Source organism: Myotis davidii, unplaced genomic scaffold (assembly GCF_000327345.1).
Source record: "Myotis davidii unplaced genomic scaffold, ASM32734v1 scaffold1036, whole genome shotgun sequence".
Taxonomy (NCBI): Eukaryota; Metazoa; Chordata; class Mammalia; order Chiroptera; family Vespertilionidae; genus Myotis; species Myotis davidii.
The window spans coordinates 2002199-2023137 of record NW_006287260.1 but is presented as its reverse complement, the minus strand read 5'-3'; the positions used below and the strand labels follow the sequence as shown (position 1 = coordinate 2023137).

The following is a 20939-nucleotide window of genomic DNA, read 5'->3' as shown; positions in this document are numbered from 1 at the left end:
CAGTGCAGGAGGCAGCTGATTGATGTTTCTCTCTCTCATCAATGTTTCACTCTCTCTCTCCCTCTCCCTTCCTCTCTCTAAAAAAATCAATAAAAACATATTTTTAAAAAGCAAAAAACCTAAAACTAAAGAAATAGTATTGGTGCCCAATCTCTCTCTTTCAAGCAAAAAATAATTTTCAGATCCATAAAAATAATGTTTAGCCCTAATCGGCTTGGCTCAGTGGATAGAGCGTCGGCCTGCGGACTGAAAGGCCCAGGTTCGATTCCGGTCAAGGGCATGTACCTGGGTTGCGGGCACATCCCCAGTGGGGGGCGTGCAGGAGGCAGCTGATCGATGTTTCTCTCTCATCGATGTTTCTGACTCTCTATCTCTCTCCCTTCCTCTCTGTAAAAAAATCAATAAAATATATTTTTTAAAAAATTAGTTTAGTCCTCTTAAAAAAGTGCTTTTGTTACAGAACATTAATATTTTTCTTCATTTATAAAGGGAAAAAAAACAGTGCTAGAGATTTATGCTCTCTTCTATTTTTTTTTTTAATGCAAAAGGTTCTCATATTTCATATCCTTCATTCCCAAAGTGTTTCTAATCTCAAAAACCAATGAAGGGTACACTCTAGTGCAGGGGTGGGCAAACTTTTTGACTCAAGGGCCACAATGGGTTCTTAAACTGGACCGGAGGGCCGGAACAAAAGCATGGATGGAGTGTTTGTGTGAACTAATATACATTCAAAGTAAACATCATTACATAAAAAGGTACGGTCTTTTTTTTTTTTTTTTTAGTTTTATTCATTTCAAACAGGCCGGGTCCGGCCTGCGGGCCATAGTTTGCCCACCGCTGCTCTAGTGTTTCAGTAAAGAGGTGCCACCACCGGAAGAGCAGAGGACAATAGTCCAGCAGAGACAAGGAGGCTGAAATGCCACAAGCCAGCACACCTCAGTAGATCTCTCTTCCAGCAGCGCCTCCTAATGACTCCTGTTTGGTTTTCTTTGTGACTGTAAACCTTGAAGCTCACTAGTGCTGACGCATGCCTGCACATCAAAATCACCTGGAGAGCTTTTAATGATCTCGTAGCAGGGCTCCAACCCAAATCAATTAAATCAGACTTAGACTTTTCTAATGGCAGGTCATCTAGGCTTTGAGGAACCCTACACACTACAGGGGATACATCCTTTCCCCAAACTCTCTGCTCTTGTTTGTTGATGTTAATCTTCACTTGAGGATATTTTCCCCACTGATTTTTAGAGAGAGTGGAAGGGATGGGAAGAGACAGAGAGAGAGAAACATAGATGTGAGAGACACACACGGATTGGTTACCTCCCACACACGCCCCAACTGGGGTTAGGGATCAAGCCTGCAACCAAGGTACATGCCCTTGACCAGAATCTAATGCACCACCCTTCAGTCTGAGGGCTGATGCTCTAACCACTGAGCAGCACCTAGGGGCAAACGCTCTGCTTTAGCTCAAAGTATTCTTTGTTTTTTTTAAGACCTCCAAGGTTTATGTAAAAGCATGGTGTAAACTCAATTTAAAAATGTGTATTTTTGCCCTGGCCATGTGGCTCAGTTGCTTCAGCATTGTCTATACCAGCGGTTCTCAACCTGGGGGTCGAACGACCCTTTCACAGAGGTCGCCTAAGACCATCGGAAAATACATATATAATTACATATTGTTTTTGTGATTCATCACTATGCTTTAATTATGTTCAATTTGTAACAATGAAAATACATCCTGCATATCAGATATTTACATGACGATTCATAACAGTAGCAAAATTACAGTTATGAAGTAGCAATGAAAATAATTTTATGGTTGGGGGTCACCACAACATGAGGAACTGTATTGAAGGATTGCAGCATTAGGAAGATTGAGAACCACTGGTCTATATACTGGAAGGTCACCAGTTCAATTCCTGGTCAGGGCACATGCCTAGGTTGTGGGTTCAGTCCCTGGTCAGGTTGCATATGGGAGGCAACCGATAGATGCTTCTCTCTTCCTTCCTCTCTCTCTAAAATCAATAAACACACACACACACACACACACACACACATATAATAAGAAAAGTATAATTTGCTAATTAGACCAGACATCCTTCCGGATGACCTTCCAGAGGAAGCCAGGGTTGCGAGGGAAGCTCGGGTCCCGGGGCCAGAGGGAAGCCGGTGCCGGCAGCTGGGGGAAGGAAGGCCTACTCTTGCAAGAATTTCATGCATTGGGCCTCTAGCACACACACACACACACACACACACACACACACTTAAATGTGTACTTTCAACAAATGGTGCTGGGACAATTGGATATCCACATGCAAAAGAATAAAGTTGGACCCTTCCTTCCAAAATGAATCAAAAGCCTAAACTTGGACTACAACTATAAAATTCTTAGAGGAAAACACTCCTGGCACTGGATTAGACAATAGCTTCTTAGATATGGCATCAAAAGCATGAGCAGCAAAAGAAAAGATAAATTGGACTATGTCAAAATTAACAATTTTGTGCTGCAAATGATACTATGAAGAAAGTGAAACAATCCACAGAATGGGGAAAAATATTTGCAAATAATATATCTGATAAGGGACTGTATTTAAGTACATGATTCTTACAGTAATAAAAATATGAATAACCTAATTAGAAAATGAACAAGGGATTTGAATAGACATTTCTCCAAAGGTATCATAAAAGATGTTCAGCATCATTAGCCATCAGTGAAATACAAATCAAAAGCACAGTAAGATACCACTCCCCACCTACTGGAATGGCTACATTAAAAAGTCAGATAACTATAAGTGTTGGCAAAGATGCTTAACAACTGGAACCCTTGTACCCTGCTGGGAATGTAAAATGATTCAGCTGCTTTGGAAAAATAGTTTGGCAGTGCATCAAGCAAGCAGGAATAATGTTCATTTATATATATACAATAAATTACCCAACAATACCTAGTTAAAATCCATTAAAGCTCATTAGACCAGAAAAGAGAGCAGAGGGAATTCTAGAAAAAAAAAAATCCAGTAAAGCTTTTTAAAGTGTTGGGAGCCTAAACTGGTTTGGCTCGGTGGATAGAGCGTCGGCCTATGGACTGAAGGGTCCCAGGTTCGATTCCGGTCAAGGGCATGTACCTGGGTTGCGGGCACATCCCCAGTGGGAGATGTGCAGGAGGCAGCTGGTCGATGTTTCTCTCTCATCGATGTTTCTAACGCTCTATCCCTCTCCCTTCCTCACTGTAAAAAATCAATAAAATATATTTTAAAAAAATAAAAATAAAATAAAGTGTTGGGAGATGGGGTACATGGAGGTATCCCCAGGGAAGAAGAGAACATCATATTGGTGTGCCCTTAGGAGAACCATGAAGGGGACAGAGTGCTGGTGAAGTGAAAGGAGGACCAATTATCATCATTTTTAATGGCTGTTTTACAGCTTTTGTAAACCTCTGCCCATTGATACACATAAAAATCTATTAAACTCCCAGTTTAAATTGCAAAAGCAATAGTTTCTTTTTTGTAATTCAAATATACAATGATATTACGATACTGAATATATTTCTGCAATCTGTTCATCTTCTTCCCTGATATTCTTTTTAAAAAAATATGTTTTGCCGAAACCGGTCTGGCTCAGTGGATAGAGCGTCGGCCTATCAATAAAATATATTAAAAAAATAAAAATATATGTTTTCATTAATTTCAGAGATCAAGGGAAAGGAAAAGCATCAATGATGAGAATCATTGACAGGCTGCCTCCCGCACGCCCCCTACTGGGGATGGAGCCTGCAACTGGGGCGTGTGCCCTGACCATGAATGGAACCATGACCTCCTGGTTCATGGGTCAATGCTCAACCACTGAGCAACACCAGCCAGACCTTCTTCCCTGATAGTCTAACACCAGTTCCAAAGTTATTGGAAAGGTAGTTACTTATAATTTAGTGAAATGTCTTCACTAAATTATCTTGATAATAAGCCCTCCTTTTCCCTTCCATTAGGTCAGTGGTTCTCAACTAGGTGCACAGGGGGGCGGGGGGCGGGGAGCACACACATTTGGGAAGGCTGGAGACATGGTTAACCCCTTCCCCAACAATTTTTTTGTTAAAAACGTTTCTTTTTCAGACTAATTTTTTTATTTTGGTTCTATATAGTATTTTTGATGCTGGTTATGAAAACAGTTTGTAACTCGTCTTCCTATAAACCATATTTTTTTACCATATTTTCTTAGTATACTCGTCGACGACTGAAAAAGAACATTTTGTGAAAACGAGTATACACGTTTCTGCCGGGAAGGGGTTAATTGTTACACTTGAGGGATACTACTGGCATCTAGTGGACATGATGTTAAACAACAAAAATCTTGTCTCTAGGTCAGGGTTTCATACTATCAGAGCAGCTCCCTCTCTGTGATCTAGTGAAAGTCAGCTTTCAAACATGAGAGTTTGGCCCTGGCCAGCTCAGTGGATAGAGCGTGGGCCTGAGGACTGAAGGTCCCGTGTTCGATTCCGGTCAAGGGCACGTACCTCGGTTGTAGGTTCAATCCCCAGCCGTGGTCGGGGTGTGTGTAGGAGGTAACCAATCAATGTGTCTCTTTCACATTGATGTTTCTCTCTGCGTCTATCCCTCTCCCTTCCATTCTCTCTAAAAATCAATGGAAAAGTATCCTTGGATGAGGATAAAAAAAAGAGTTTGTATAAAAATAAAATAATATCCCTTCAAAAAAAATCAAACACAAAGTCCTGGCTATGCATCAAGTATAAGGTGACTGAGTGAAATCAGCTGAAGGCTTGAGGGCAGAAAGAAGTTCAATTCTGGCAGAAATGAGCTTGGCCAGAGAGCGAAGTTCCGAAGAATGACTCTGCCTCCTAACAGTGCCTTAGACCTGCAAGGGCACAGGCAGGAACACTAGCAGCATCACACAAATCAAAGCGTCATGCATGCATCCCCTGGGCATGCTGAGTTGTCAGCACCTCTGGGAGAGGGACCCAGGGGCAGAAGTTTTCCCTGCTGACCACACCCCCAACTAGGAGACACTGCTTTGAAACAAGTTCTCAACTAGGGGTGATTCTGCCCCCCAGGGACATGTGGCAATGTCTGAGGAGATTTTTTATTGTCAAAACTGAGGGGGTACTACTGGCATCCAGTGGGTAAAGACTAAACATCCTGCAAAGCACAGGACAAACCCCGCAACAAGGAACTGTCCTGCTCAAGACATTGAGTACTGAGGTTGCGAAATCCTGCTTTCAAGAGAGGCCTGGGGGAGGGACGCCAGGGAGCTGTCCACTTCTGAAGGAGCACTTCAAGAACAGGAGGAAGAAAATGACAGCTCTGACGAAATGTTCCCCACAATTCCCTCGGGGTCTCAATCTAGGAAAACACAGGGCACAGGCATAACAGAATGACTGATGGAACATCTAAATAAAAATGTTTGTTTAAAGCAGAAAACAGGTTAAAAGGTCAGACTAATATGAACCCCTCCTTGGCCCTGTTTATTTAATAGAGTGATATATATATGTCCTAAATACTGGTATGATATCAGCCTGGAGGTTCTCAGCTTGGTAAACTAAACAGATATGCCAGCTAGGCAACTCTAAGAGGCAATTATGATTCATCTAGTTAAAACACAAAAGGGGAAACACCAGAGTTGAGAAATAAAGTTTCAAAAACCCATCTAAGTATGTCCCAATCTTCAACAATGTGAGCAATATCCAGAATAATATTAAATTTTGTTTTTCCCCTACTAGGTTCTTTAGTATTATGCTAGCTACATAGTATGCTAATCCATTCTTTAGTATTATGAATATGTTCTATTATATTTTGTCCAATGATTGCCACTCATTTTCCCTCTACTATAGGGGAATAAAATGGGGCCTTTGAATTATAATAAGAACCACTAAAAAAAAATCTTAAAAGAAAAATAATTAAACATAACTTAAAAGAGTAGCAACTTAAAGCTGCAATAAGTATTTAAAATTTATAATTGTGAGAATTCTACTTTTTCTACTACTATCATCACTTGACTCTAATGGTCCCTTTCTTGCCATCTCTTCTCAATGAGATTTGAAGAGTCTAGTACTTTCTTCACTCTCTGAAAATAAGCCTTTCCCATTATTCTCTCAACTTTTTATGTTGAACATTTCAAGCCTCCAGAAAAACTGAACTAGTACAATGAACATCTGTATGGCCTTAGATTCACCATTTGTTAACACTTGGCCATACTTGTTTTCTGCCTGTCTCTGTTTTTATCGGAACCATTTGAAAGTTAGTTGCGACACATCACAAAATCACTTCTAAATGTTTCAGCATGCATCTCCTAAGAAAAAGGACATTATTATATAGTACATTAAGCATCATTATCATACCTATTAAAATTGATGATTTCCTAGTCTTATCTAATATCCAGTCCATAAATTTCCCTAACTGTCCCCCAAAAAGGTCATATTGCTTTTTTAGAAAATCTAGGAGCCAACCAATGTGTCACACATCAGGTGTGTCTCTTTGGTGTACTTAAACCTAGAACAGATTCTGGCTTTTTTCTTTCTTTTATGACACTGACATATTTAAAGCAGGACCCCTCCACATTTTCAAATTTATCTCTGCTTCTATCCTCACCTTTTTCAATTTCTACTGTTTAAGAAATAATAATCCTTCCTATCCAGATTTCCAATGCACACACTCTCCCTTCCTTTGGAACCAAGCTCCTAAAAAAACACCACTCCAACTTCCTATTTCTCAGGTCTCCATTCACTTATTCGCTGGTTGAAATCATATTTCTGTCCCACTGCTTTCACCAAGGTCACCAATGGTTTCTACATGCCGAGTCCAAAGGACGTTTTCTCAGCTATCAGCTTCCCTGACCTCTCTGCAGCGGCTGCCGTGGCTACCCATTATCTCTCCATCAAGTGCTCTCAAACTCTGTCATGATTCTCTGGTTCTTGTCCCAGAGTCTATGTCCCTGGATGTTGGTATTCATCACAATTGTCCTTGACCTTCTCATTCCCTCCCTGGCTTTAACAACCAGCTAGCTATTAGTGAGCCCCAAATCTCTTCCCTAGTCTAGAACTCTCCCCTGAACTCAAGACCCAACTTCCCACAGTCCCCTATATGTAATGTGTTGATAACTGACTCACTATTTTCCCCCAGTAACTGATTTCTCCTACTACATTCCGTTTCTTATAAGGGAAACACCAGTTCTCCAAATTTAAAACCTCTGCTCCTCCTTCCTCATCTCCACCAATGAATCAATCACTAAATCCTCAATTCTACATCCTGTATAGTTCTCCCATTCATCATCTCCTCTTTAGCTCTATACACTAATGCCCTAAACGTCTCTCCCACAGACAATCACAAAGATGTATTTAATCTCTACACTTTCAGCTCACCTCCTCTTCACTGATCCATCCCCCTCTCTCCACAAGTTACTTTCCTGAAACACAAATTGGCTCACATTACTCATCTATTTAAAATTCCTCCCTTGACTCCCGATGCCCTGCTGGGGAACAATTCAGCATGGTGATTAAGAATACAGGCACTGGCCCGGCTGGAGTGGCTCAGTGGTTGATTGACAACCTATGAACCAGGAGGTCAGAGTTGGATTCCCAGTCAGGGCACATGCCCAGGTTTCAGGCTCAATCCCTTGTAGGAGGCATGCAGGAAGCAGCCGATTGATGAAGCGTCTCTCGCATCGATGTTTCTCTCTCTCTCTCCCTCTCCCTTCCTCTTTCTCTAAAAATCAACTTTTTAAAAAAAGGGTTAAAAAGCATGGCAGGGCAGTTGTGTGTGATCAGGTCAGTAGGGGAGGGCAGTTTGGGGTGACCGGGTTGTCAGGAGAAGGCAGTTGGGGGTGACCAGGCTGTCAGGGGAGAGCAGTTAGGCATCGATCAGGCTGGCAGGGAAGTGGTTAGGGGGTGATCAGGCTGGCAGGCAGAAGCGGTTAGGGGCAATCCGGCAGGCAGGCAGGCGAGCAGTTGGGAGCCAGCAGTCCTGGATTGTGAGAGGGATCTCAGGTTGGAGAGGGTGAAGGCTGGGCTGAGGGACACCCCCGCCCTCCCCCCATGCACGAATTTCATGCACCAGGCCTCTAGTCATAAGATAAAGTCCCTATTACTTAGCATGGCTCTTTATGATCTGGTCATTCTACCTATTCAGTCTCATTTCCCATTCCTTCCTCACATTCTTCACTAACACATTTCAGATCTTTTTGCTTTTGTACACTTAATTCCCTCTGCCCACAAAACCTAGCCCCCAGTGTTTCGTCCAATGACTGAACCCTCTCCCAACCCTGATTTTTAAACCTTTTAAATTCTGAACCTTAAACACAACTCTATCACTTTGTATTACATCAATTTTTTTAATCTCCCTCTCACACTGAATTGTTTCTTGAAAGCAGAGATAAATAAAGATGGTAACAACACACGAAACTAACAACAGACATGCAAATTTACCTAAGAGACAAGAAACCGGACCAGTGTCTATGGAACAAATTTATAGAAAGAACCGAAAAATGATCATTCTGTGCCCAAACTAATTTAATGCAATAATGGTTTATTCATTTTACTTTTTTATTCTTCTACTTTTAAAAAAAAAATACATTAGCCCTGGCTGGTGTGGCTCAGTTGGTTGGATGTCATCCTGTGCACCAAAAGGTTGCTGGTTCGATTCCCAGTCAGGACACATGCCTGGGTTTTGCACTGGATCCCAGGTAGGGGGCATGCAGGAGGCAGCCAATCTATGTTTCGTTTCGCTCTCACACCGATGTTTCTCTCTTCTCCCTTCCTCGCTCTCTAAAAATAAATAAACTATTTTTTAAAAAAATAAAATAAAAAATACATTAGCCCAATGAAAATTTACATGAGCAGGTCAAGAACCTTATACTTGAACACTCTCTGTGGCATTAAAGTAGTTGTGGAGGAATAAGGGATTCATATTGGGTCTTGAAAATTGTTTTGGCCCAAAGCTGAAATGCAAGCTGGGCTGCGTGAACTTCAGTCAAAACTTCCATGTAGCGAAGGAGAGTTTTGCCACCTAAGCTGCCTTTAGGGATATTAACTTTAAGTTGGTCATCAAGAAAAGACACAAAGCACCTTTGACCCTCCCTGGCTTTCCTGCCCTAAGAGACTGGGATGGAAAAGCTTGCTTCAGGAAGACCCCATTGTTTTCTGGGTAGCCTAGCAAAAATGTACATGTTGTGTTCTTCCTTAATTACCTGCAAATCGCTCATTCTCACTTTTAAAATCTAAGATTCCACCCCTCCCCCTCTCCTTTGTCCAAAATGACAAATATACCACTGTCTCACTGTCTTTGAGAATTTCATGCGTATGTGAATTCCCTGTTCACGTGCACTAACATGTTTATTTTTTGCTCGGCCAGTGTGGCTCAGTAGTTGAGCATCGACCCATGAACCAGGAGGCCAGGGTTCAATTCCCAGTCAGGACACATGCCAGGGTTTTGGGCTGGATCCCCGGCGGGGGGTATGCAGGAGGCAGGGGATCGATGATTCTCTCCCATCATTTATGTTTCTCTCTCCCTCTCCCTACCTCTCCCTGAAATCAATTTTAAAAATGTTTATTTTCTCCTATTAATCTGATTCAGATGGGAAAATTTAGAAGATGGGAGGGAAAATATTATTCTATAGTTCATATTATAGCCCCCACAACTTCAAAGTCGAATCTGGGTGAAGGCATGTTGTTCCTTAGAGAGAAATGGCGGTAACTCAAATGCAAGTACATTTACGAAGGGAGAGGTGTTCACTGACGATTCCACCATGGGAACCACCGCATGAGCAACCAGCTAGGGTCTTAATCATATCTTGGAGAAGTCTCTATTATCAGGTGATGACGAAAGTAATACATTCTCGAATTCTAAAGCTACGTGGGCCCTTATTGGACCAGAAAAAGTGTGGCTTGTCGGGTGGCTGGCCTACAAAACACTATTTAACACGAAGAAGGCGAATTTCCCTGGGCTGGAAGGCGATTACAAACAGCTCCTTTATTGAGGTCAGTGAACCAAGTCTTCCATGTTCCTTTCTGAAGCCAAGATGCCATGTTTATCACATACCAAAAATGTCCTCTTTAACAACTAGAAAGATGGTTCTGAGCGGGGCGGAAAACCTAATCTCAATATACCCAAAAAATTAAGAAACCCGTCCCAGGGCAGTGAAAGGCCGACTTCGCTAGCACCTCTCCTGTGAGGCCTGGAGACAGGCCCACGCAGGGCGACCTCGCTTTGCTCCCGGGGAGAAGCCCGGAAAGCGGGGCGACGTCTTAAGGGAGTCGGCCCGGGGGAGCGGCCAGGGGATGCTGTCAGTCTGCACAACTCCGGAGGCTCAAAAAAGAGGTCAGCGAAGGGGCAAGCGGGGCGGCGGCGGCAGGGGAGGGGCTGCGCGAGAATGTCACAGACGGCGCGGCGGCGACAGGTCATGGAGCGGCCTCCCCCACCCGGCCCTGGGCCCCAGTCACTCACATGCGGGGCCCGCGCCCCTCGGGCTCCTCCCGCCTCGGGGACAGCTGCCGCCGGGCGAGAAAGAGAAGCCGAGAACTTCCTGCTTCCGGCGCGCAACCCGGAAGCGACTCCCAAGCTACCGGCGCGGCCGCACGCCTAGAGTCGCTCCTTCTCCACTGCCCAGCTTCGCCAAACGCAGAACGCATGACGTCAGATGCTCGCGGTCACTCTCGCGAGATCTGGAGAGCGGGGTTCTCGCTCCCCCTGGCGTTCAGTTCTTCCTCCTCCATGCTTTGCGGCTGCACTGACACAGACTAAGTGCCTGAACGGATTCGTTCAACAAGCATTTGTGAGCCCTCTCCTGCGTGCCAGGCAGAGTGATGGGCACTAAGGGTGAGTGTGGGAGGGATGAGTAAATGGAGGGCAGGCCCTTACCTCCGGAGCTTCTTGTCTAAACGAGAGAAGGACAAATAGGAAACTCAAATTTACACCTGGCCCACTCAATTTTTTAAAATTTTATTTTAGAGAGAGGAAGGGAGAGAGCCAGAGAAACACCCGATGTGAGAGAGAATCATCAATTGGTTGCCTTCTGCACGCGTCCTGACCGGGGTCGAACCGCCACCAACTGAGCCACACCCGCCAGGGCTCAATACTTTTTGAGTCTTTTCTGCCAGACATAACCAAGCACTTTATATTCGGGAAACCGCCCCAACAACCCTATGACACAAATAGCCCCACAACATTTATCCTCGCACCAACCAAGCTGGAGTTTACGAAAAGGTTAACCTGCTGGGATTACTATATAAAGAGCGGTGGGGTCATGATTTGAACTCGGGCTCCTTATCTTGCCCTGTTTTTAGTGCCAAAGAGCTTAACTGCTTTCTCCAAGAGATCTGCCAACAAAATGCCACCGGATTCACACTAAGGAAGCCACAGGTACCAAGGCTGTGTGATACTGATGCAGGAATAGGCAAACCAATTAAACAGAACAGAAACCCAAACCACTCATATATAGACACTTTATGAAAAAGAGGTATAAGAGGGGAGTGAGGAAAGGATAATGCTTTCAATAAATACTACTGGGTCAGCTGTATATCCATGTAGGAAAAAATGAAACTTGACTCTTACTTTACATGATACAGCAAAATAAATTCTATGTGCATTGTAGATCTAAGGCAAAACAATGAAACTTTAAAGCTGCTCTGTCCAATACTGTCACTGTGCAAGTGACTACTGAATACCTAAATGTGGCTTGTCGGCATTGAGGTGTTCTACAAGAGATAAAATTGATACATTGGACTGCATTAAAATTAGAAACCTCTGATCATCAAAAGACATAATGAAGAGAATGAAAAACAAGTTGTAGCGTAAAAGAAACAAGCTTGTATCCAGGATATAAAAAGAACCCCCCCCCCAAAAAAAAAGAAAGAGAGAAAAAAGAGCCAAATAGAAAAATGGACAGAAGATTTGAACACAAAAAGATATCACAAAAGAGGATATCTAAATGGCAAATACACATATGAAAAAGTGTTCAACTTCCTTAATCATTAATGGTTAGGCAAATGATTACTGAGATATACAAGCTCCAGAATTGCTTAAGTGAAAAAGACTGGCAACATTAAGTGTTGACAAGGAAGCAAAGCAACAGCAACTCACACACTGGTAGGAATGTAAATTGCTACAGCCATCTTGGAAAACAAATTAGTGTTAATAATAAATTATAATATAAACATAACCTATTATCCAGCAATTCTAATTCTAGGTATATACCCCCCAAATTCATGTACAAAGTTGCACACAAGAATATTGGCCCTGCCCGTAGCTTAGTTTTTAGAGCATTGTCCCCATACTCTAAGGTTTCAGGTTCAATCCCTGGTCAGGACACATACAAGAATCAACTAATGGCCCTGGCCCGTGTGGCTAAGTGGTTGGAGCATCAGCCCATGCACTGAAGGGCCTCAGGTTTTATTCCCAGTCAAGGGCATTTACCTGGGTTGCAGGCTTGCTTACCACCTCTGGTCAGGACGTATGCGGAAGGCAGTCAGTAGCAACCAGTCTATGTGTCTCTCTCTCTCTCTCTCCCCGTCCCTTCCTCCCTTCTACTCTGAAAAAGTAATGGAAAAAATATCCTCAGGTGATGATTTTTGAACAACAAAAAAGAATCAACCAATGAATGCATAAATAAATAGAAGCACAAATCGATGTTTCTCTCTCCCTTCTCTCTCTCAAAACAATCAATAAAAAATTTTAAAAGAATATTAACAGCATCATTATTTGTAACAGGTACAATATGGAAACATCCCAAATGCCCATTACCAATAGAATAATACACTGCAGTATATTCCTCCAACAGAACACTACACAGCATTGAAAATATATCTCACAAATATGTTAAACAAAAGAAGCCAGATATAAAAACACTTTATGACTCCATTTATATAAATTTCCAAAACTAATCTATGAATTTAGAACTCAGAAAGTGGCTAATTACCTTCGGGGATGGGGAGGGGCACTGATTGATGGGGGTGCTTCTGTGGAGCTGGAAACAGGTGTTTTTTTTTCTTGATTTGATGGTGGTTACACAGGTGGGTTTGTTTTGTGATATTTAATTGAACTGCCACACTTAGTATCTGTCCACTTTTCTGGATGTATATTATACTTCAATTTAAATATTTACTTAAAAAATGTGCTCTGGGGAGTCCAGATGTCCTAAAAATCCCATGTCTTTCTGGCCCTTCCTGTCATTTTCTATACCACAGCCTGAGTGACACTTCCAAAAGACGCAGTAAACATTAGACACAATAAATGAAGTAAATACAAGCTACTCTGACTAATTTAACATGAACTATTAGTTATAACTCAAAAAAGGAACCTAGGCCTCTTTGTCGACTCCTTCCTGAAGTCACTGGCACCCAATGTTCCCTTAGGGACAAAAAGATCAACAAATAGGCTTTTAAAGAAGGATTTTGAAATGAGATAGCAAGACACTGTCTTATTCTTGTATAAAACTCCAAAGCATCTTCACTGTGCCCTAAGCCTCCCAAAATATATAGTAAGAAACTACAAAAGGTCCAGGAAAAGGCAACGCAGATAACAACAGACAAAACGGACAATAATAAAGCCTTTTCCTAATCCACTCATCTGCTGATGGGCACTTAGGCTGTTTCCAGATCTTAGCTCTGGTGAATTGTGCTGCTATGAACATAGGGGTGCATATATCCTTTCTGATTGGTGTTTCTAGCTTCTTGGGATATAGTCCTAGAAGTAGGATCACTGGGTCAAATGGGAGTTACATTTTAGTTTTTTGAGGAAACTCCAGGAAACTCCAAACTGTGGCTGTACCAGTCTGCATTCCCACCAGCAGTGCAAAAGGGTTCCTTTTTCTCCACATCCTCTTCAACACTTTTTTGTTGATTTGTTGATAGGGAAAGTAGGGGAGGAGGGTAAGGGGGAGAGATCAACCAAAGGACTTGTAGGCATGCATATAAGCCCAACCAATGGACACAGACAACAGGGGGGCAAGGGCATGAGTGGGAGTGGGGGGTTTATGGGGGGAATGAAGTCACATATGTAATACCTTAATAAAGAAATTAAAGATTGAAAAATAAATAAAAAAATAAAAAGCAAAAATAAAAAAATAAAGCCTTTTCCTTCCAGCTCAAGGGTTACAAAGAAGGCATGAACACAAGACCACAGGCAGTGTAAAACTAATTATACCTTACATTAGCATTGTTTTTTGTTTTGTTTTGACATTTTGTTTTGTTTTAATATTTTGATTGTTTTTTAAAGAAAGAGGAAGGGGGTAAAAATCTATTCATAATTGGTTGCCTTCTGCATGTCCCCTACTAGGGATTGAGCCCAAAACCGGGCATGGGCCCTGATGGGAATGGAACTGGCAACCTTATGCTGCACAGAGGACACCCAACCCACTGAGCTACACTGGCCAGGGCTAAAACAATGGTTTATGGCCATTATGCATCCAGTGAAACCTGAGCACCCTATGCTCAGTGCTCTGTGAGGAGGGCATCGAGATGTAGAAAGGCCAGTTCCTCTCTCACGGAACTCGCTGTCTAGTTTGATCTTTACACCCTGTATAACCTTATTCCTACTTGACAATTACGGAAACTTGGATTGAACTGTGGTTAGGGGCACAGGCTCACAGCTGTGGTACTTTGAGCAAGTTATTTATCTGTTTTCTCAAAGTAAAAAGGGAATAAATAGTAATATCTACCTCATAAGGTTTAAAAATATTTTTATTGATTTCAGAGAGGAAGGGAGAGAGAGAGAAAAACATCAATGATAAGAATCATTGATCGGTTGCCCCCTGCACACACCCCACACCAGTGATCAAGCCTGCAAGCTGGGCATGTGACTGACGCTCAACCACTTAGCCACACCAGCTGGGCATACCTCAGAGGGTTTTCAATATTAAATATTGTCAAAAGTTCAGAAATACTGGAAGTAAAACCACTGGATCAATGACATAATAATTAGCAAAAAAATGTATTGTGCACACACAAAAAACCAGTTGGCAAACTGGGAGCACTCAAATCAAACACAGAATGAGGCTCAGAAATACGTGGTTACAAAGTAGCTTACAAATAGATCCAGAGACATAGATGCAAGGAACAGACTGGTTGGGAAGAGAGCAAAGAACTTGTATGCATATATGCAAAACCTATGGTCACAGACTACAGTGTGGTGAAGGCCTGGAGGGTAGGGGCGGGCTAGAAGGGGTCACTGGGGGAAAATAGGAGACATATGTAATACTTCCAACAATAAAGATTAAATAATAAAGCAGCTTACATATTGAGGAGGCAATGGCTGCTGATTCTTCCCAGTGATTGGTTATAAAATTAGAGTTTTCCTAATGACAGAGAATGGGTTAAAAGTGGTTAGCTTACATCAATTTCGGGGAACAGTTTAAGTTCTGTTTATGATTTTCAGAGGCATTAACAAGAACTGGCCTAAGTTTTGCTTGTATGACTAAACTGGTGTGTCTGCTCAGGGAATTTTCAGTCTGGTCTCCATCTGTGTTGGATTTTAACGATGTTTAAAGTACCCCAAAGTGCTTAGCCCTAGGCTGGCCATCATTATCAAGGGCTGTGCAGAGCATTTACCATATGTTTATGTACCCCATTTATTTCTTGTCCTCTATCCAAACTTCCCTGCAGTGCCTCTATTTTGCTTCTCCACCTTTGACCCTGAGCAAACCCTCCTAACACCTTTGGGGCACCGTCTATCCCAGCAGGCCACTCTAGGCCTTGCTAGAGCCCTGACCTCTTTGATCTTCATTGGGCTTTCGCCCTTTCCTTATCTCTCATTTTCTTCCAGGCCCTTCCCTCTCTCTCTCCAGACTCTCAGCCTTTGCAGTTTGGAGGCTCGGATTTGCTCTATGTCTTTAGACTAGTGGTTCTCAACCTTGGCTGCACATTAGATTCACCTGGGTTGAGAACCACTGCTTTAGACAAATAAGCAAATCATCTAACTGTTGAATCTCAGTTTTCACATCTGAAAAACGAAAATAACAGTACCTACTTCATAGCAGATAAGATAATAAAGTGTGATTGCTATGGAAATTGTACCGAGCCTTATCAAAGCTAGTTCTGGGACCTCTCACCTCTATTCCCTTTCATTCTCCATCTCTTATTTTCGTCCCTGCCTTATTGTGGGACCAGGAAATTCTTGGAATTGAAAGTTAGGATAGAACTCCAATCAGAGCGAAGATTTGCCGGTTGTTCCCGCCTCCCACGCCTAGACGAACCAATCAGAGCGTCCGAAGAGTGGCGCGAGGCCCCCGCCGCGGGAGCGCGCTCTCTCCTCCGGGCTGCGGCCGGCAGGCCTGCTTTCGCCTCGCACCCGGCCGCCGGGCTTTGGAGGTGGGGTCCTTCCTCTTCCTTTTCTCAACGCTTCAAATCTTGGCGCCGCAGGGTTGAACCGCGGGGACCGGAAGTGTGCCCTGCACCGGCGGGTCCCCCGCGAATCGACGCCGGAAGTGGCAACTGCTGGGGAAAGATTCCGCCGGCTCCGCTATGGCGGCCATCCCCCCCGACTCCTGGCAGCCGCCCAACGTCTACTTGGAGACCAGGTGAGGGGGTCGCCTCGGGGCGGGGCCGGCGGAGGCGACTCGGAGCCTGGGCTTGTCTGCGGGGCTCCCTTCCCGGCGGGCTCTCCCTCCTCGTGGAGCGGCCTCCCGAGGGCAGGTGTGGACCGTCGCTGTCCTCGTGGGAGCGGCGGCCGCGAGGGCGCCTGATTACCCTCCTCCCACCCGTGCTCCGTTCATTCATCCCTTCCTTCATGCCGGGGACGTAGGATCTGGCACCTGAGGAGACAGGTGGATGAAACACACAGCCGTGCCTTTAGGGACAGACAGTATAGTGAAGGAGACAGCTGTGCAAATGTGGACGGGATGGCCCTAGCCGGTTTGCTCAGTGGATAGAGCGTCGGTCTGCGGATTGAAGGGTCCCGGGTTCATTTCCGGCCAAGGGCACATGCCTGGGTTGCAGGCTCGATCTCCAGTGGGGGGCGTGCAGGAGGCAGCCGATCAGTGATTCTCATCATGGATGTTTCTCTCTCTCCCCCTCCCTTCCTCTCTGAAATCAATAAAGAAATATATTTTAAAAAATAAACGTGGACGGGATGAGTGTCACAGTTGTGACGCCATGAGTCTACAGTGTTAAACAGGAAGAAGCACATTTGCTCCACCATCAAATGTGATACAGCGGGCCCCAGCCAGCTAGTGCCCTGCCCGGTGCAGACAGAGCATCAGTTAGTTTAATCCTCCTAGCAGCTCAGGCCCTGCAGGCATTACTGCACCTTCTCTCCTCCAGCTTTAGCAGGGACATCCGGAGCTCACAGGTTAAATGGCGTGGCCTCATTTGGAGCCCGGTATGTCCGCCTCCCATGCTAGGTTCCCTGGCCTCACTCATTCCACTGCCTCTTTGGAAAAAGCCCAGAGCGATCTTTCCAGAGTAGGACACATTACCGGACGTGACTTCTTACTGCCACAGCACCCTAATGGTAAAACGTCGTAGTCTGACATTCCAGGTGATGTTTTTCCTCTGGCCTTCTCCTACCTCTGGCTACACTTTCCAGTCCCCCATCCGTAGCCAGGGTCCAGCCATCATCCCTCTGCCTTCCTTCTGCTCTTGTCTGTGCAGCTTTCCACCAGAGCACAGTTCGCTCAGATGCTGCTTTTGCTCCCAGGCCATTTCCCCCACCTTCTAATCTGGCTAAATTCTCCTTCAGATACCAACTTGAAAGTAGTTTTTGAACTCAGCTGTTAACATTTTTTTAAAAACTACAAAAATAAATCTAAATTTAAATCCAGACAGTGTAGAAGTGTATAGAAAAAGCAGTGAAAGCCACCTTTCATGTAAAAACACTTTTAAAAATTAATTATTGATTTTTAGAGAGAAGAAGGAAGAGGGATAGAGAGAAACATCATCCATTGGCTGCCTTCTGCACACCCCCTACTGGGCTCGGAACCCGGGCATGTGCCCTGACCAGGAATCAAACCGGTGACTTCTTGGTTCATGGTTGACACTCAACCACTGGGCCACACTGGCCAGGCTAAAAACATTTTTAATAGTTTGTTGAATGATCTTCCAGATCTTTTCACATAAACATCTCTCTTTTATGTTCTATTTTTTTTGACAAAAATAAGATCATATGCTCATACTGTGTGTATGTTTCTTTTCCTGTAATTTGCTTTTCTTTCACTCACTAATATATACAGTCTTCCATAGTATGAATGTCTCATATTTTAGTCATTCCCTCTCTGAAGGTCATCCAAATTGCTTCTTGTGTTTTGTTATGATAAATATCTGAATGAACATCCTTGCACAATTGTATCCTTAAGAACTTTAGTTATTTTTTTCTATAGAGTAGATACTTAGTTGAAATTGCTGTCAAGAAGTATGCACATTTCAGTATTGTATAGGTACTTCCTGATTGCCATTCTAAAGTTATTATGTATTTAAAAAAATACCCACCAGAATGTAAGCTCCATGAAGGGAAAGCACCTGGATCCGTGCCTTGCCCGGAGTAATTGTTACTCTGTGCTGAATATTAGTAACGTGAAGGATGAGTTGCCAGCAGAAAGCTATTTTCTGGCACTTACCACATATACAGCAGGTCCTCGAATTAAGGTTCCTTTCAGTGTCCTTCCATGATAACGATGAGGGGAAAAGATTGCTATCCAAGGCCACTGTCTCTGGAGTTTGCATGTGCTCCCCATGTCTGCCTGGGTGTTTTCCCAGGTACTCACATCCCAAAGATGTGCACATTATTGAATGAGCATGTCTCAATGGGTCCTAGTCTGAACGAGTGTATGTGTGTGCACACAAGTGTGCCCTGGATGGAAGGGTATCCTGTCCAGTTTGGTTCCCACCTTGGACCCTTAGCTTCTGGGATAAGGCTCCAGCCACCCTAGACCCTGAACTGGAATAAGCAGGTTGGAAAATAATTATTTTAACTTGTTTTTATTAATCTTCCTTATGTGAATATATAGCTCACATTTATTTCAATGTAAAGTATTAGAAGTATTTGGGTCTTTTTTTAAGAAATTTGGTGATGTTCTTATGATCAGAAGTATGCTACAAGGACTTACCTCTTATTTGTATCTGCTAGCCTCTGGTAAAATTTATTTCATTATACATCCTTTCCCTAAAAGTCAGTTTCCAAGCTGTCTACAGTCTGTGGGTCACGACCCCTTTGGGGGTTGAACAACCCTTTCACAGGGGTCGCCTAAGACCATCGGAAAACACATATAATTACATATTGTTTTTGTGATTAATCACTATGCTTTAATTATGTTCAATTTGTAACAATGAAAATACATCCTGCATATCAGATATTTACATTACAATTCACAACAGTAGCAAAATTACAGTTATGAAGAAGCAACAAAAATAATTTTATGGTTGGGGGTCACCACAACATGAGGAACTGTATTAAAGGGTCGCGGCATTAGGAAGGTTGAGAACCAATGGTTTACTTGCAGTGTTCTTGGCACAGGGTATTCAGTCTGTACAGAGTTGACGCCGTTCTCACATTCCTGGAGTTTAAAGTCTAGGTGAGAGATGGAGAGGGGAAGGCACCTGGCCTCCATCTTTTCCTTCTTCCTTTTCCGTGGCAGTACTTCAGCGGGGGAGGGCTCATCACATTCAGTAGGTATAAAGGTTTGAAGTCATCAGGTTTTGCCTTTGTTGCAGCCCCTCCTAAATACACACAAACTGTACCTTTTTCCCCCCATTAAAGTATTTATGAATAGGTACTGTATTTCCATGGTTCAAAAATATAAAGTTTAAAAAAGATGTTCATTGACAACCTTCCTGTCTCCTATTTACCCAGTTTCCACCCCACCCAGAAACTTATACACGTATAAATAAATATGAATTCCTGATACTTTAATGTCTTCCTTTAAAAAAATTATAAATTAAGTGTAAGACTTTTTTTTTCTAATTTGGGGATTGGTTATATTAATTTCTGGTAATCAGTAATAAATTTTTAATATATAAGGCTTTAACATTTTAGTTGTCCACAGTTGTGTTCATGTTATTTGCCTTGCGTCATTTTTCTTGGTGAGCATGGAGTCTGATGTTTATCACAATTTCATGGCTCACAAGTTTGAAAATGCAGAGTCCTGGAGCAGTCCATGTCATTCCTATCTGCTGTGACCTTGTTCTTGACTGGAGCTCTCCCGCCCTCTTCTGTCTGCAGCATGGGGACCATTGTGCTGGAGCTGTACTGGAAGCATGCTCCAAAGACCTGCAAGAACTTTGCTGAGTTGGCTCGTCGAGGTTACTACAATGGCACCAAATTCCACAGAATCATCAAAGACTTCATGGTCCAGGGAGGTGACCCAACAGGGACAGGTACAGTTAAGCCAGCGTTAGTTTCTGAAGTTTCATTCTGTTGTAGCTGATGTGAGGCAGCCAGGCTCTCTTCCACGTGCCGGGGATTGGGTTAGTGATTCGGGTGACTGTTGCTGTCCTGCTAGCACACACCCTCCCCCAAACACACGTGGGGAATTGACCAGAAACTAATCTGGACTCTGGGCTTTATAGAGTTTCTTATAACTTCCATGTATTGCTTACTAAGAGCAAATAATATTATAGTAATGTATAGTGTAATCTACTAATCAGAAGTAAAGGAAGACATTTTCAGTGTTGTGAGAAAAACAGAATACTGGGTTGTTTGATTAATTTGTTCATATTGAACACCTGCTTTGTGCCAGATACTTTTCTAAGCTCTTGTGTAGCCATGAACAAAGAAAAAAAGTTGCTCTCAATAAAGCAGGAAAAGGATGTGGGGATGTGATTTTAATAGCAAAGCCAGAGAAGTCCTCTCTGAGTAGATGCTATTAATGGAGCAGAGAACTGAATCAAGTGAGGGAATGAACTTTATGACTGGAGGAAAGAGTAGGACCAGATGCCCTGAGGCAGGAGTCCATGTAGGATTTTGTAGGGCTTGGTACAGACTGGATTTTATTCTGAACTAGAGCCCCGGTGCACGAAATCT

At 43.2% G+C, this 20939-nt stretch overlaps 2 protein-coding genes across 3 annotated transcripts in view; one reads left to right on the top strand and one right to left on the bottom strand.

The window, feature by feature from the left end:
• Window positions 1-10605, bottom strand: part of LOC102773796 (chromosome unknown open reading frame, human C6orf89) — a 34009-nt gene extending 23404 nt beyond the window's left edge. The window contains exon 1 of the mRNA XM_006759033.2: window positions 10437-10605. Coding sequence (XP_006759096.2) covers window positions 10437-10438 — 2 coding nt within the window. The 5' untranslated portion in view covers window positions 10439-10605. The remainder of the gene's footprint in view (window positions 1-10436) is intronic.
• A 5576-nt stretch (window positions 10606-16181) lies between these two features.
• The window catches only part of PPIL1 (peptidylprolyl isomerase like 1), a 21970-nt gene continuing 17212 nt past the window's right edge, over window positions 16182-20939 (top strand). The window contains exons 1-2 of one of the 2 annotated variants that reach the window (XM_006759032.2): window positions 16182-16503; window positions 20139-20293. In XM_006759032.2, coding sequence (XP_006759095.1) covers window positions 16448-16503; window positions 20139-20293 — 211 coding nt within the window. In that variant the 5' untranslated portion in view covers window positions 16182-16447. Of the gene's footprint in view, window positions 16504-19908; window positions 20294-20939 lie in introns of those variants that run through there. The other variant, XM_006759031.2, reaches the window with a different exon arrangement.